This window comes from Triticum aestivum, chromosome 2A, assembly GCF_018294505.1.
Source record: "Triticum aestivum cultivar Chinese Spring chromosome 2A, IWGSC CS RefSeq v2.1, whole genome shotgun sequence".
Taxonomy (NCBI): Eukaryota; Viridiplantae; Streptophyta; class Magnoliopsida; order Poales; family Poaceae; genus Triticum; species Triticum aestivum.
The window spans coordinates 106,811,062-106,827,963 of record NC_057797.1 but is presented as its reverse complement, the minus strand read 5'-3'; the positions used below and the strand labels follow the sequence as shown (position 1 = coordinate 106,827,963).

At 48.6% G+C, this 16,902-nt stretch overlaps 1 protein-coding gene and 1 pseudogene across 2 annotated transcripts; one reads left to right on the top strand and one right to left on the bottom strand.

The window, feature by feature from the left end:
• Positions 1 to 10,818: 10,818 nt before the first annotated feature.
• On the top strand, positions 10,819 to 10,930 carry LOC123038374 (uncharacterized; annotated as a pseudogene).
• Positions 10,931 to 11,236: 306 nt separating this feature from the next.
• On the bottom strand, positions 11,237 to 13,936 carry LOC123187845 (IQ domain-containing protein IQM2). Of its 2 annotated transcripts, XM_044599807.1 has the most exons (7): positions 13,266 to 13,935; positions 13,100 to 13,165; positions 12,912 to 13,000; positions 12,705 to 12,795; positions 12,451 to 12,597; positions 12,143 to 12,337; positions 11,237 to 12,025 (listed from the first exon to the last, which is right to left on the bottom strand). In XM_044599807.1, the coding sequence occupies exons 1-7, from the start codon at positions 13,761 to 13,763 to the stop codon at positions 11,417 to 11,419; spliced, it is 1,695 nt and encodes a 564-aa protein (XP_044455742.1). In that variant the 5' UTR covers positions 13,764 to 13,935; the 3' UTR covers positions 11,237 to 11,416. The 2 variants fall into 2 exon arrangements, with proteins under 2 accessions (XP_044455742.1, XP_044455741.1); XM_044599806.1 differs by having other exon boundaries at positions 12,912 to 13,165; positions 13,266 to 13,936.
• Between the last annotated feature and the right edge of the window lie 2,966 nt (positions 13,937 to 16,902).

Here is a 16,902-nt window from a genome sequence, read left to right as displayed (position 1 = left end):
TGCTTGATAGCCACTTTGAAACAGAGCGATATGGAAAGTTAAATGCTTGCGATGGAAGTTATCGGGGGAGCCGAATATAACTTGTAGTAGGAGGGAGCCCGTACAACGAGCCCCTGGGCCTGGCGTTACTCCTTTAAAGGTAGTATTGCTATTGCGAATTTGTGTTGGGTCTAACCCCATCCCACGGATTGTATCCTGATATATTAGGTTTAGGCTACTGCCGCCGTCCATCAAGACTCGTGTGAAGTGATATCCGCCAATTACTGGGTCTAATACCAGGGCAGCCCATCCTGCGTGTCGGATACTTGCTGAGTAATCGCGATGGTCGAAAGTGATCGGTTGAGACGACCAGTGGCAGGACTTCGCGGTGACAGGCACTTGGGTATATTTTCCTGGGAGTGCCGCATTGTTTTTTCCCTTGATCACGTGTAACACGTTTACTGTTTTGACTTCTGGTGGAAATTTCTTTTGTTCCCCTGTGTCTTGCTTGGGGGGCTCGCCCTCGTCTTCACTTGGTGTATCCTCCCCCTTATGTACGGCGTTGAGCTTGCCGGACTGCTTGAAGACCCAACATTCTCTGTGGGTATAATTAGCAGGTTTACCAGGGGTACTATGGATCTGACATACTTGGTCCAGAATTTTGTTGAGGCTGGACAGTTCATCCCTGGTGCCTTTGGGGGCGGCTTTTGACCTAGCCGAGAGCTTTTGAATCCGGCATTTACTGTCGTGCCCTTCATGTTGTCTTCTTTATTCCGGCGTTTGTTATTGTTGTTGCGCCGTGATTTCCCGTTTCCATCTCTAACTTCAGATGTACTGGGGTCACTGGTGTTGCATCTGGCTAGCCAGCTGTCCTCACCCGCGCAAAAGCGGGTCATGAGGTTTGTTAATGCGGCCATCGTTCTCGGCTTATTTCGGCCGAGGTGTCTGGCGAGCCATTCGTCACGGACGCTATGCTTGAAAGCTGCCAAGGCTTTGGCGTCCGGACAGTCGACAATCTGGTTCTTTTTAGTAAGAAACCTGCTCCAAAGCTTTCGGGCTGACTCTCCGGGCTGTTGAGTTATATGACTCAAGTCATCCGCATCCAAAGGTCGGACATAAGTCCCTTGAAAATTTGCCCGAAAGGCGTCTTCGAGCTGTTCCCAGCTTCCAGTGGAGCTTTCGGGGAGGCCTTTGAGCCAGTGACGAGCTGGCCCTTTGAGCTTGAGGGGTAAGTACTTGATGGCATGGAGATCATCTCCTCGAGCCATATGGATATGAAGGATGTAGTCCTCAATCCAGACCCCAGGGTCTGTTGTTCCGTCGTATGCCTCTATCTTTACGGGCTTGAATCTCTCTGGAAATTCATGGTCCAGCACCTCATCGGTGAAACATAGGAGGTGTGCGGCACCCCTGTAGCTGGGTGTACCGCGTTGTTCAGATGTTTGTTGTGTTGCATTGTATTCTGGGGCGCGCTTGCGTGGTCCATAGATGGATCTTGTGGCGCCGTCCTTTGGGTGCGAGCCCTCGCATGGGTCGCGTGTTGTATTGTGAGCGGCGTTGTATGCCGCTCTGTGTTGGTAGAGGGGTCGTCTATCCGACCAGGTGGCTGCTTTGATATTTGGTTGTGGGGGGTCTGAGGCCTCCTCATCGAAATCGGGTAGCAGCTTTCGCTTTGGGTAGCTCTTGGAGGGGTGATTGTCGCCGTACTTCGCTGCAGTGTTGAGCATTTTACTCCATCTGATTTGGAGTGTGTCTTGCGCGGCCTTGAGCCTTTGCTTCTGCTTTTTAAGACTCCTCGCGGTGGCAACAAGCCTTTTACGGGCATTCTGCTGCTCCGGGTGCCTGTCCGGCGTTATGTCGTCCGGACCATTATCCTTGATAGAATTTGTTTGTTCTGTTTGATTATCCGGATTGCCGTTGTCCGACAGCGGTTCGCCCTGCTCCAGCATTGGGTCTGTGTGGTCGCTATTTCTATCGAGCCGGGATTTGGGGCGGCGCTTGCGCCGCCGCTTTGACTACTTTTCGAGGGGACAAGCCTTCGGTGCGTCCTTCTGTTCCTCGTCGTCATCTTCTGTGCGTCCACCATGTATACATCATATGACGAGGTGGCGTTCCAGGGCCCAATAGGCATTGGTTCTTCATCGTCTCATTCATCAGCGTCCATACCGTCGATGTCTTCGGAGTCGAAGTCGAGCATGTCGGTTAAATCGTCGACAGTGGCTACAAAGTGGGTGGTGGGTGGGCTTTGAATTTCTTTATCCTCCGTATCCCAACCTTGCTGACCGTAATCCGGCCAGGGCTCTCCTGATAAAGAGAGAGACTTTAGTGTCTTCAGAATATCACCAAAAGGCGAGTGCTGAAAGATGTCGGCGGCAGTAAACTCCATGATCGGTGCCCAATCGAATTCGATCGGCAGGGGCGCGGAGGGTTCGGAGTCTGGAGAGGAGTCCAGCTCCTTGGAGTCACGAGTCTCATAGAGTGCGGGGCTGGCATTTGGGATCGCAGCCCCCGAGGCGGCATCCAACCAGCCGTCCTCGATCGGCGCGGTCGGCTCCGAATTAAGGGTCGAAACCGATGCAGGTGCGGCCTCCAGGGCACTGTTCGGCGGTAGAGATAAATCATGCTCGTCGTGACAGTGCGGCGCGCTCGGCAGTGGCTCGAATCCGTTGAAGATCGAGTCCCCGCGGATGTCAGCCGTGTAGTTTAAACTTCCAAATCTGACCTGACGGCCAGAGGCGTAGCTTTCGATCTGCTCCAGATGGCCAAGTGAATTGGCCCGCAGTGCGAAGCCACCGAAGACGAAGATTTGTCCGGGGAGGAAGGTCTCACCCTGGACTACGTCGCTATTGATGATCGTAGGAGCCATCAAGCCTGACGGCGATGACACAGAGGAACTCTCAGTGAAAGCACCAATGTCAGTGTCAAAACCGACGGATCTCGGATAGGGGGTCCCGAACTGTGTGTCTAGGCCAGATGGTAATAGGAGGCAAGGGACACGAAGTTTTACCCAGGTTCAGGCCCTCTCAATGGAGGTAAAATCCTACGTCCTGCTTGATTAATATTGATGATATGGGTAGTACAAGAGTAGATCTACCACGAGATCGGAGAGGCTAAACCCTAGAAGCTAGCCTATGGTATGATTGTTGTTGTATATGTTGTCCTACGGACTAAAACCCTCCGGTTTATATAGACACCGGAGAGGGTTAGGGTTACACAAAGTCGGTTACAATGGTAGGAGATCTGTATATCCGTATCGCCAAGCTTGCCTTCCACGCCAAGGAAAGTCCTTTCCGAGCACGGGACGAAATCTTCAATCTTGTATCTTCATAGTCCAGGAGTCCGGCTGAAGGTATAGTCTGACTATCCGAACACCCCCTAATCCAGGACTCCCTCACCCCTCCAGGTGCCGGTGGCGGCGCCGTCCGTGAGGGGTTCACGTCCCGGAGACGCGTGCCGCCTCTTCGGACATGCCACAACACCACCCCGCATGTATGAGGGGCCGGTGCGACGCTCCGGTGGCATTGCTACCCCCCAGGGCCCTCGTCTCGCCTAACCCTGGAGCGGTTAACCACGATATCTAGCCCTTTGACTTCCCACGGACGGACTTTGAATAGTGGACCTCTCCACCCGGTTGTGTCAGGTCAGCACAGAGGGACACCTGGGAGCAACATTCGGGCCAAACCCACAGCTACATCCCCTCCGTGTAGACCCGACGCGTCCGTTTCCCCCCTCCAGGTGCCGGCGGCGGCGCCGTCCGTGAGGGGGGCCACGTCCCGGAGACGCGTGCCGCCTCTTCGGACATGCCACAACACCACCCCGCATGTATGAGTGGCCGGTGCGACGCTCCGGTGGCATTGCTACCCCCAGGGCCCCCGTCCCGCCTAACCATGGAGCGGTTGACCACGAGATCTAGCCCTTTGACTTCCCACGGACGGGCTTTGAACAGTGGACCTCTCCACCCGGTTGTGTCAGGTCAGCACAGAGGGACACCTGGAAGCAACATCCGGGCCAAACCCACAGCTACATCCCCTCCGTGTAGACCCGACGGCAGCTGTAGGCGTAGATTCATCTATGCCGACGGTCGTTCTTTGCCGACGGGGGCCGTCGGCGTATACTGGGATAGCCCAACGGCCGTTGTACGCCGACGGCCTGAGGCCAGCTGTCGGCATAGTCTAGAATATGCCGACGATGGCCGTCGGCATACTTTTGGCCGTCGGCATCGAGCCCTGTTCCGGTAGTGTATAGGGCATATTTTCAACAACCTACTATGGGTCCTATATGCCCATGGGCACGGTCAGACGCGGCCGCGGGCAATGACCGGACGCACCCCATTTCTTCCTGTCCACAACCGCGGTCTTCATATGTCCGATCTAAATTCATACAAAGCATGTAAACATAGATCAACATGACAATATAGATCAAACAAGAAATATATACCAGGATCAGACCCAAAAGATATAGTTCACAACGGGCATGGTTCTTCGGATACAGTTCTACGCCGAATAGATTAAACTACGTACAAACTATATTAGCTAGAGGGGGCGGGGAGGCGGAGATCGCCATTTCTTGGTCGGGCCCTCCCCCTTGCAGTCATTGGAGCGGTGGTAGTACTCGTTCGTGCAGGCGTCCGCGGCGGGAGGATCATCATCGTCGTTGTCCTTGCTCGTCGTGCCAGTGTCCAACGTTGAGGAGACATAGCCGCAGAGGCGACAGATGGCACAGGTCCGCTCCTTCGTGTGCCATGCCGTCTTGGCCTTGGCAGTCTCCTCTCTCGCGAGATGCCTTCGACAAGAAGCTAGATCTGCCTACTAATTGCACGAGCCATGACACACAAGTCCGTGAGCAGAAATAAACAAAAGGCGGCGAAGCTTTACCATATACTATGACACATACCATAGGCACAAATGCATACAAGCTGCTTGATTTTGTTCCATATACGGATACGCACACGATGATAAGATGCAATCCAAGAAGCTTCTTGGAAGGTTCTTGTCAAAATAGTTTTCTCTTCTCTTTGGCCATAGATTTGCACGGACTGCTGGCTACTCGCGAGCTGCCCCCACATGATGCCGCGCGCATGAACTAGCATTGCTAACTAATCTCAGCTAACATCATTTCAGAAGAAGAATAAATCAGCTAACAGCATGGCTTATCGATGGCCTTGATAATGTGTTAACATTTACTCCCTCGGTTACTAAATATAAGTCTTTTTAGAAATTTGAATATAGACTACATACGGATGAATATAGATGTATTTTGTTTCTTATGTAGTTTAAATTAAAATCTCCAAAAAAACTTATATTTAGAAACAAAGGGAATCTTTATCGAAAAAAAAGAAACGAGGGGAGTGGTATGTACAAGTATTTCTATATGTGCACTTGCTTAGGTCATTTGTCTGAATAATTGAGATCGGCAAATTAAACCGACCGAATAATTATGTAGCCAAAGTCTACGCACTGGGAATCTTTTCTCAACGCCTGTGCTCCTCGCATATCGTTCGGCTTAGGGCACATGATAGCTACTGTAAGGTTACTTCCAATGCATTGTTGCTTACATGAGGTGCTAAGTGCATTAAAAATCTTAGCAACTAGTCTCCTTAATGCATAGGTGCTTAACTTTTGTACTACCTCCGTCCCGGTGTATAAGTCATTCGCGTAGTTCTAGGTCGATAATTTAACTATCTAAATATGTATTATATGTGACAAAAAATATATATTTAGAAACTACATCCGTGTGGAAATCTAGTGGTATACTTTTCATGACATATAACACATATTTAATTCCTCAAATCGATGACCTAGAACTACGTGAATGACTTATACACCCGGACGGAGGGAGTAGCTAAGCTTTCCTCATTGAATTGTTTAACAATTAAACTCCATCATCCATTGGTTGAAAGTCATTTTGCATTGGTCCACGCGCTTAGCATCGTTTCCTTCTGGAGTCACCATAATGTTCTTTCTCTTCTTTAATTGCTTTGCCACACCACTTTCTTACCTATGTGACACCCTTAGCATCTGTACACCGTGAAGCACTGGGAGGGCCTAAGCTAAGCTAAGCTAAGCACCTGCATGAACTGCAACTTGAAAAGGCTGCTTGAAGTGTGTCTCTGGTTGTGGGGTCGGTCGCAGCTCTTGCGTAGCATCGTACCGGCCAGCGATATTGCTCCATGCTAGGCAACACACGCCGCTGTGCCTGCTAGGATGGCACTTTTTTTTTTGAACTTTGCTTCTTCTTTTTTTGAGAATAACCTGCCAAGCTTTATTCCAAGATAATATTCATCGGTACAATGGTCAGGTTATGAGGCATACCCAGCCATACATGTCTACCCCGATCTAAATTACAAGCAAACTTGGCAAGTTTGTGAGCCTCGAAATTATGGTTTCTACGCTCATGAATAAAAGAGCTAAATTGAAAACTCGACTGCCGACGTATGATTTCATGTACTATAGCTGCATGGGGACCCCCCGTCCCTCTGTTGATGTCGTTGATCACCTCCTGACAGTCCGATGCAATGACGAATTTCTGAAGATTGAGGTCTTCTGCGAGTGCCAAAGCTTCTCTGCAGGCGTATGTCTCTAACATAACCGGATCAAGAACACCTGGGAAGGCCACCGATGATGATCCCAAGTAGGCACCACGATGGTCTCTGCATACCGCTGCCACAGTTCCTCCTCCTCTGTGCCGGGCTACTGCTCCATCGGCATTGATCTTGCAACAGTCGGATGGGGGGGTAGCCATCTTTCTTCTTGGCGCTGCGGTGCTGCACTTGGAACCGTAGATTGAGTTCTAGGTCGCTGTAGCTGCTTCAGCTCATGGATATACGCCTCAACAAAAGATATTGTTTGCACCAGGCTTTGAAAGATCGCCTCATGTATGGCTTTTCGATGAGCATACCATACTGCCCATAATGTGATTACCATCTTTGTGAACTGCTCATGATCCATGGACTCATTAAGCTCAAACATCCAGTTCTTAGCATTTGGTTCCTCAATCATTGTCATGGCCGAGACCAGCTGATCATCCGAGAGGGCCCAAACACTGCGAGACATCGTACAGGAGATAAGCGCGTGCCTCCAAGAATCTTGACAGCCGCATAGAGGACACGCATCCCGGACTGACATGTTCCGATTATGGAGCAGATCAGTAGTTGGGAGTGAATGCCTCGCCAATCTCCACATGAAAACTTTGACCTTTGAAGGAACAGTTAAACTCCAAAGCGAGGACCATCCCGAACGTTCTGCCTCGTCATTCGAAGCTCCTCCTCTCCCCTCTAGCCAGCTTTCTCGTTGGAGTTTTGTCTTCACCATGAACTTGTAAGCTGAACTGACAGAAAATCTTCCCTTCTTGTCCGGAGCCCACGCCTAGAAATCTTCAACATTACGAGTACAAACTGGGATCCTGAGAATGGCTTCCGCATCAATTGGCAGAAAAATGGAGCGAATTAGCTGCACGTCCCAAGAGGCATTGGCCGGCTGTAATAAGTCTGAAACCCACACAGGTGGATCTGGGATAAGTGATGTGATCGGTCTTGGCACCATATCTTTAGGAATCCAGTTGTCTTCCCAGATGTTAGTCGTCCTGCCATTACCTATTCTTCGTATAATTCCCTGTTTGAGCATGTCCCTTCCATCAAGAATTGCTCTCCAAACCTGGGAAGGTCGAGAACCAAGTTCGGCTGTTAGAATAGAGCCATTGGGGAAATATGACGCCTTGAGGATCCTTGCACTAAGAGATGAAGGTTCTTGTAAAAGTCTCCACGCCTGCCTTGCTAGCAAAGCAAGGTTAAACAACTCCAAGTCCCTGAAACCGAGACCCCCCAAATACTTTGGCCGTGTCATAACTTCCCATGAGACCCAAGCCGACTTCCTTTCACCTTGCTTACATCCCCACCAGAATTTGCGGATGATAGACTTGATATGATCGCATAAACCTCTAGGGAGTTTGAAACAAGACATTGAAAATACCGGGATAGCTTGTGCCACAGATTTAATCAGTACCTCTTTGCCTCCCGATGAAAGACACTTGCTCATCCATCCCTTCACCTTATCCCATACACGATCACTCAAATACTTAAATGTGCCTTTTTTAGAATGCCCTACATCAGTAGGCATCCCCAAATACCGGTCACTCAAGGACTCATTTGGGACCTGAAGATGCCCCTTTGATGGCTGTTTTGACAATCTCTGGGGTCTTCTTACTAAAGAAAATTGACGACTTCTCCTTATTAACTTTCTGACCTGAAGCCATGCAATAAGTATCCAACAGGTGTGACACCCTTTCAGCTCCATCAATGCTTGCCCTGAAAAACAGCAGGCTATCATCCGCGAATAAAAGGTGGTTCACCTCCGGAGCCGTCGGTGCTACCTTAATGCCGCAAAGTTGGGATGACTGTTGTTGGGATTTTAATAGGCACGAAAGGCCCTCTGCTGCCAACAAGAAAAGATATGGAGAGATAGGATCTCCCTGACGAATACCACGAGAAGGTCTGAACTCCTCTAACTTACTTCCATTGAACATGACCGAGAAGGAAACTGAGCTCACCATATTCATAATCACTGAAACCCATGGTGCAGCAAAGCCCAGTTTCTCCATGATAGCTTTCAGATAACTCTCCATTCCACTCTATCATGGGCTTTCATCATATCCAACTTGAGAGCACAGTAATTATTGTTTTTGATCTGTTCTTTTTCATAAAATGCAAACACTCATAAGCAGAAATTATATTGTCAGAGATGAGCCTCCCTGGGACAAACGCCGACTGTTCCTCAGATATGATCTCCGGTAAAATGACCTTCAGTCGGTTAGACAGAACTTCTGATGCAATTTTATAAAACACATTACAAAGAGCAATGGGTCGGAATTGTGATAGGAGAGTGGGGTTGGATACCTTCGGTATGAGCACCAGTAGGGTATCATTTACACAGGCCGGACTTTCCTCTCCTCGAACAATTCCCAAAACAGTTTTAGTCACTGAATCACCACACACATCCCAGTGCCTTTGGAAGAAGTGTGTGGGAAAACCGTCCGGACCAGGAGCCTTGGTCGGAAACATTTGGAAGAGCGCAGTTTTGACCTCCTTATCATCATATGGAGCCAACCAGCTGGGCGTTCATGGCTGCTGTCGCCTTGACCGGGACATGTGCTAACACTTCCTCCATACCCTGGACACCTTCTGAAGTGTAAAGAAGCTGGTAATACTCATTGGCAAGTTGTTGCATCTCCGTCAAGCTTTCTGTTACCTGGCCATCCGGCTTTTGAAGCGCCTTAATCAAGTTCTTGCGTCTTCGCATAGACGCCCGAAGATGGAAGAAATGGGTATTCCGGTCTCCTTCTGATAACCATTGTACCCTAGAGCGTTGTCTCCACATTAATTCTTCTCTCAAATAAAGCTCTATCAGACGATCGTTGATCTTAATCTCAACATGACTCGGGCCCGTTCTGATGGGACTATTCCGTAGCCTTTCCAACTCCTTCTTTAGTTTCCGAATCTCCCCACGGACGCTGCCAAAGGTGGTTTTACTCCAGTCCCCAAGATCAGCAGCAAGTGCTTGCAGTTTCGCTCGGACCTCCTGAGCCGTGAGCACTTGATTTTCCGGCTGCCATGATAATCGGATGGTATCTTTTAAATCTGCATGTGTATCCCACATCGTCTCATACCTGAAAGGCTTCGTCCTTCTGTTGCGTTCTACTTCAAGCTGCAAAAGGATGGGTGAGTGGTCCGAGGTTGCGGCAGTTAAGTGTTTCACTGCTGCAAATGGGAAGAGCTGACACCAATCCGATGTCGCAAGGGCCCTATCCAGCCAGACCCTGGTGTAGGAGCCGCCTGTGACCTTTTCATAGGTCCATCTCGTGCCACTATAGCCCAGATCAAGTAAACCACAGACATCAACTGCATCTCTGTAATTTTCAATCTGCGACTGACTTCTAGTTCCAATGCCATCATGCTCATCATGGCGCAGCACCTCGTTAAAGTCACCAATACAAACCCACGGGAGATTCTCTGTTGTTGAAAGGTTCTTCATAGTGCTCCACGTATGGTGGCGCAGATGAGTCTGCGCCTCACCATAGAAACATGTTAATCTCCAGGAGGAACCCCCCCAGATCAGAAATTTTTGCATCTAGGTGGTACTTCGAGTAATCCAAATTTTCAACCTTTATTTCATTGTTCCAAAAAATACATAGTCCACCACTACGACCAGTGGGATCAACACCAAAAGCATTATCATATCCTATAGTACCTGCTATTTTTTCAGCTCGAGCTCTACTAATCTGAGTCTCTACAATGCAAAGCACCTTCCGGGCAAACTTGATCGCAAGTTCGCGAAGCTCTTGAATTGTCGGGGCGTTGCCAATCCCCCGACAATTCCAGCATAGAAGATTCATTGGGCCCGGCGGTCCTCCGCCGGGGAGGCCGCCAAACGCCCATCATTTGATTTTCCTCCTACTATTGTTTCTTCATGTTGCTTGAGCTGATCTTGTCCGGCCCCAATCTTTCTCCCTGTTGGCCTGTCCTGACCCTCTTCGGTCTTATTTTGGCGGCGGGCTGATAGGATCACCACTGCCTCCTATGGCTTTTCCCACAGGAACTATTTCCAAGCCAGTAGTTGGAGCTACAACTACTTTGCTGGAATGGCATATAGTACTACTGCTTTGTTTGGGCCATTGGCGTCACTGTTGTGCCTATGGGCCTTTTGCCTGTTTGGGCCTTTGGCGTCAAAGGCGAGGAGGGCAGGAGGAGCCAGCCGTTTTGATTAGTCCCACGTCGCCTGGGCAAGGGAGAGAGGGGAAGGAGCTGGGCTACATAAGGGGGCGTAGTGCGAATGGTGAAAGGCACGCAGCTGCATTGTGAGCACAAAGCGAACTAATCTTTCCTTTTACTAAAGAAATACCGTGTGCACGCCACACTAAGCAGCATACCCTAATTTTTTAAGGGTGTCTTTTCTCTGTGAGAAGGCCCCACCAATCCTTAATTTCAAATTTTGTCGCGCATTTTGACAAAATATGGTGATTTTGAAGGTTTTATGTTCTCTTTGATATGCTCTCTTTGAAGGCCCTGTCATTTCTGGACTTCAATTTTTTTAGCATTTGCTAATTTTTGAAGATTATAATAATCATATTCAACAAGTTTTGGCTGGGCACTTCTATGAGATAAAACCTTGGCATTCCGAAGTTCCATTCCTTCCGATGAGATTGCCTTAAAACTCCAAGGCACACCCGTTCTGTACTTGGAAATTGCATTCTCTCGGAAGTGGAATAAAAAACCAATAAATGAAAGAATTTGTATTGATCTCTGCACTTGTGTCCAATTTGAACATCACGTATACATACATCACTACAAGATCTACACGGGGGGAGTACCTCTTTTTACTCCATATATAGGTGACTTTATTCCTCTATCCATATGCACAACTTATGAACAAGAATAGCTCGTTCATCATAAACTGATCAGTAATCCTTGCTGCAGATGCGTGGCATGGAACGCCTCTCTCGGCGCCAGGGGTTCACACCCTCTCGACATCGGGCTGCCGCCCCTCTGCGGCGACGAGAACCTCGACGTCGGCCTGCCGCTCCTCCTCGGCGACAGGTGCACCTCCTCCAGCGCCCGGTGCTGCAGCTCCGGCGGGTAGTCCCTGACGCAAATGATCCGGGGTCCGGCGCCGGTGGTCCACTTGAAGGACCCTTGCTTCCCCAGCTGATATGAGTTGGCCCTCCCAATGATCTTCTCCCTTGGCACCACCGCATGATCATCATCGCTGTCTTCCTCATGATCTTCAGGCATGGAAGTCGTTGATTTTTCGATGTTTACGGCGCCTTTCGATGAATCCAGCCTTGTGAACATCTCCGGTTGGCTATGATCTTTGCTTGTTTCTTGGAGTTGGATGACATTTTCAGGTGTGGTTTCAGTGACCTGAGGTGCCTGGCAAGGGATGGTTTCTGCAGCAGGAACCATTTCTTCTTCGGGTTTGTCGGCATCGGTGCACCGCTCCGAAGGGATGCTTCTGAGCCTGCTCCAGAACTCCTCATCCTCTTCAGTTGGGCTCATCTGCAATCATACAAAAAGAAAACTTGAGAAAATGCAAATTGGATAACTTTATTTTCACCACAGTTAGGGAAGTTTCTCATTCTATCCCAATCATCGGTCACAGGCATGGTTGCTCACCTTAACATCGCTGAGATCGACCTTGTTCTCTCTGAGGAAGTCCTGGAATTCCTGGAAGTTCTCTTCTGTGGGGCGGTAGTGCCCACTGTGAGGCCAGATAGCCTTCAGAACTCCATCTTCGACAACGAGTCGCCCCGCAGCAGACGCGGCGCCTCCGGCGAGAAAGCTAGAATGCTGAAATGTGCCCTTTTTCTTCTGCAGAAAGTAGAGTTTTGGACAAAGTTAGATGAAGTTCCAGTACACATAGGTGACAGGTCTAATGCTATGTTGTGTGTTGATAGTACTCTAATATGAAGCCTGAACATTACCTGCCCAACATACAGATTCCTGGATGTGCTCAGCACAAAGATCCACTTTGCGTCCCTCGGACCGCCGGAGGAGTCGAGGATCTGCCTGCTGTTCTTGTACATGAACTTGCCATCCTCGATCACAACCTCATATTCCTCTCTCTCTTTCTGCAGGCACAACAAAAATCCAGTTTGAATCATTAGTCCTTCTGAACTCTCATGGACTTGCATTCTCTAAATTTATCCCATGTACTAAACTGTTTGCAAAAGCTTACCGGACCAAGATACTTGATGCACTGGCTGAGAAGCTTCGACCGCGGGCATCGGTCCTCGAGGTTGATCTCCTTGCCCTCTCCGATGTCGAGCCTAAAGAACCAAACATGGTGATCATCAGTCCATAAGGTCATAACTTCATCATCTCTTGATCTGACCAAAGGTTCAGAAACTCCAACAACCACAATCAGTTGAGCTGTAGCACTCACCAGTAGAAGAAAGGCTCCCTGCTTTCGCACCTCAGCCAGCAGTCGTAGTAGTAGTGAAGGTTGTGCCCGTACCGGTGTCGCGGGTCGATCTGTTCATCAGAAAATTCAGCAGTGACATGAGCACATTGCTTGGCAAAAACACGAAAGTTAACTGAACATTCTGCAGTTTCTCTGACAAAAGTACTCACAGCTTCAAGCCAGTGCTGCAATGCGAGCTTCCGAGCCTTCTCATCCTTGGAGAGCCCCTTGCCGACCTGAAATCACGCGAACTATGAGTCCAATTTCACGAATGGAGATGGCATCGGAGAGATTTCTTGAAGAACAACTGATGCATTTCATGAGAGAATAACGTACCTTGGCGGCCCTGGTCCTGGCGCGCGCCCACTTGGACACGGCGGTCTCCTGCCGCTCGATGTCGAAGAAGGAGACGGAGCTGCGCTTGAGCAGCGCGAAGTCCAGCAGCTCCCACCAGTTCTGCTCCACGAGCACGGCGCAGTCGGCCAGCCGGCGCCGCGTCCGGAAGCTCTTGTACACCTTCTGCAGCGTCACCGCCGCGGCCTCGTGCTTGGGGCTCTCCGGCTGCGCCGCCGCCGTAACCGCCGCGTCGGCGAACCGCGTCCGGAGGAGCTCCCTCGGCATCGGCACCGGCACGGGCACCGGCGCGGTGACGGCGATGGGGATCTTGGGCTCCACCAGCTGGAGCCGCTTGAAGCTGAGGGAGCCCTCGATCCGGAGCTTGCCGGAGCCGAGCGAGGCCTTGAGGAACGTCGCCTGCTGCTCCTCCGCCGCCGCCGCGACGAGGCCGCCGCATTCGCCGTCGTCCTCCACGGGACACGAGAAGAGCACGCCCATCTCGCTCAAAGCAGAGCAACACCAACCGAGCCTCGCGATTTCTCCTCGTGCCGATCCTGTTTGAGCCCGCTGGATCCCACCTCGAGGCCGATGGATCAACCGGAGAGAGTGCAGTAGAGCTGTGGTATGTATGTATTTCTTGGTGCGAGCGAGCGACAACTACCGGGGTGGCTGCTTGGGCCACTGGGCGAATATATAGCGGGAGGAGACCGAGTAGACCGGGATGGCCAGCGGTGAGGGTGGGCCACCGTCGGATGCGGAAAAACGTCGCGCCGGACCGCCGGGAGCCCGCTCCGGCGTACCACGTGTTCACGGGGGATGTCACGCGGGACGCCAGAGGCGCGGGTGCGCGTGCTGACCTGTCTCGGCGGACGGGAAGCGTGTCCCGGGACCGGTGAGCTGCCTTGGAGCGCTCTGCTTGACTGACTGACTGACTGCGTGTGATTTCACCGCCGTGTAACCGTGTCCATCAAAAAATAAGACGTGAAATTCACACTGAACAGTCTTTTTTTTTCCTTTTTAATGTTGACGGAAGAGCCGCTAAATCCATTTAAACAGGAGGGCCGAGACCAACCGAGGCTCGCGATTTCTCACCGAGGAGGAATGCCGAGTGCCAAAAAAGGAAAGGGAAGATGGCTCCTCGGTTTATATTGAGAAAAACCACACAAAAATCTACACATCGTCTTGCTAGACTAGGCCTAAGGGTACCACAAAACATACAAAACGCTAGAAGGCCAATACCCGACAACACACCCTGTCGAGCACTCGAACGTTTTCGTTGCTGTCAGACTGCACACCGAAAACCGCCGTGTTAATACGGATTGCTACGAATTCAAATTTGATGGTAGCCTAAGTCACACTGTGACTTAGCAATTGCTAAACCAACTTTAATAATGATTATTGACGGTGTTGAAAACACAATCAATCTGATAACGAAGATAATCGCTGCATGCAACAAAAGAACAAGCAAGAATTAAAAATGTACAATTTGAGTTGTATATATAAGTTTTTTAGGGTCATTACAGATATAAATTGAAGTACTTGATTAACACGGCGGGGCACTGAAGATAGTAGTACATGAGGTCTCCCTGATTATCATGTCTATGGCAAGAGTAGCAAACACTAAAACTCAATCAAACAAAAACTCGAAGAGACGCTACGAGGTTGATCTATCTGTGTAGAACCAAGAGGTGGACGTATGTCCCAAATGAGCGAAACACAACTCTAGGCCTTACAAGGCCCATGGGCGCAAGTGAAGGTGGCATTAAATTTAGTTTCTGCATCGAGATTGAAATGTTACAACATTTGGAAGGAATTTTTAGGTGTTCTGGATCCACTGGAAAGTATATGAGATAAGCTTTCCAAAAAGTCCAAAATCACTCAATTTGGATTCCGGTTATAAAAGACAATGTCATTCCTAGTCAGGTATATCTCGATAGTCTGAATTTGAGTCCAACACCTAGCGACTCTATCTATAGCTTCTACTGGGTCCAAATTGATGTGAGAGAACTTCTTGTCATGACCTAATCATGCTCTTTTGCTTGACAACTTTTTTTGAACATGCTTGACAATCATTTCTTGATCATGTGTGGAGAAAGTAGTGGTAGTTATGGTTATATCAGGGGTTGTGATATCCCCACTTAGTGTGGGTACCCTTGATGATAGTGTTAGTTGTGTTTCCGTAGGAGACTCTCTAGTGGACATCTAGATCTTCACCGGCAATATGGCAACAAAGCAATGATTTGAAAACTTCTCTCACAAGGGGTATGATCAATGATTTTACATTCTCACTTTATTGGGGTAGGTAACTCATGCAAGTCTTAATTTTTTTGAGTAAGTTTAACTTTGTGTATGGTTTATGTTATGTAAATTTCTTTTTTCTAAGTCATGGTAGAACATTTAGACGCAAATTAACAGTGAAACTGGAGATGACGACTTTGAAAAACCTTGATGCATCATGAACAGATGTCGTTGACTTTCGTTCTGCTTCAGTTTGTTTGAGTTGATGTAGTTTGTTTAATAAATCAATAAAGTTGAATTATTTGCTACAAGAGGAAAATTGTGACGATAGTATGGCCCCCTCTAATCTGTCCTCCTTGGTGTATTTTATCTATGTTGCAAATTTGTTTCGGGCCCCTGTACATGTAGGTGGGTGAAAGTTTGGTGACAATTTGGAAAAAGAAGACTATACAGCCCCATAAATTGCAACACCCTTAGACTCCAATATTGCATGGAAAATTGAAATGTTTTCTCTCTATATTATTTCCAACTTCCTTATGTGAAGCTATTGAATGCTTTCGGATTCCTTCCAAAATTAGCGCCTCTTTGATTCGTGGGATTTTCAAAACGTAGGAATAGAAAGAACATATGAATGGAGTGGCACATAGTCTTCAATCCTGTATGATAAGTATGTACGTTTGATTGTACATAATGTAGGATTCTTCATACGATGTGGGGGTGGATGGAAATCTTTCTATGAAAATTAGTACAAACGAATCCCAAGGAAAAAGTTATATGGATTTTAAACCCGCGAATCAAACAACCCATGTATGAAAAAATTACAATAATTAGAGTCCTACAAATTTTCTTTATAAATCGTATGAACCGAAGAGGCCCTAGGCCGTTTTATATACGTAGAACTCCTGCAAAACAAAGAGACCTAATGCTTTTGAAGCTCGACTATAGCACGAGCCTGTTTTGATTATCCGAATGGGTGTGGCTAGATCTCAGTGGATTGAGACTGAACTAAGTCTCAGTCAAGTGACACAATATGTTAAAAGAATAAGAAAAATTTTCTTTTTTGCAGAGATCTCCACGTAAGGCCTCATGAATATAGGATCGACTGAGACTTCGTTAAATCTCGGTCGACTGAGACTTAGCACTCATGTATCCGAATTCTCCACCAAATTTCATGCTTGTGGCATATATGCAAGCACATAGACGGGTCAGCGCCTCGAATCTCGATGCAGATACCTTGCTACAGATACTGTCATCCGTTGCTCCAACCCCATTGTAAATCCTTGACTTTTGTTTAGTTTGCTAGTACTCCCACTAAAAGTCTAGTTCCCGTACGTCTACGCATGCTGTAATTTGGCATCATACCACCCTCTTTCGAATAGTAGTAGTATTTTTTTTGTGG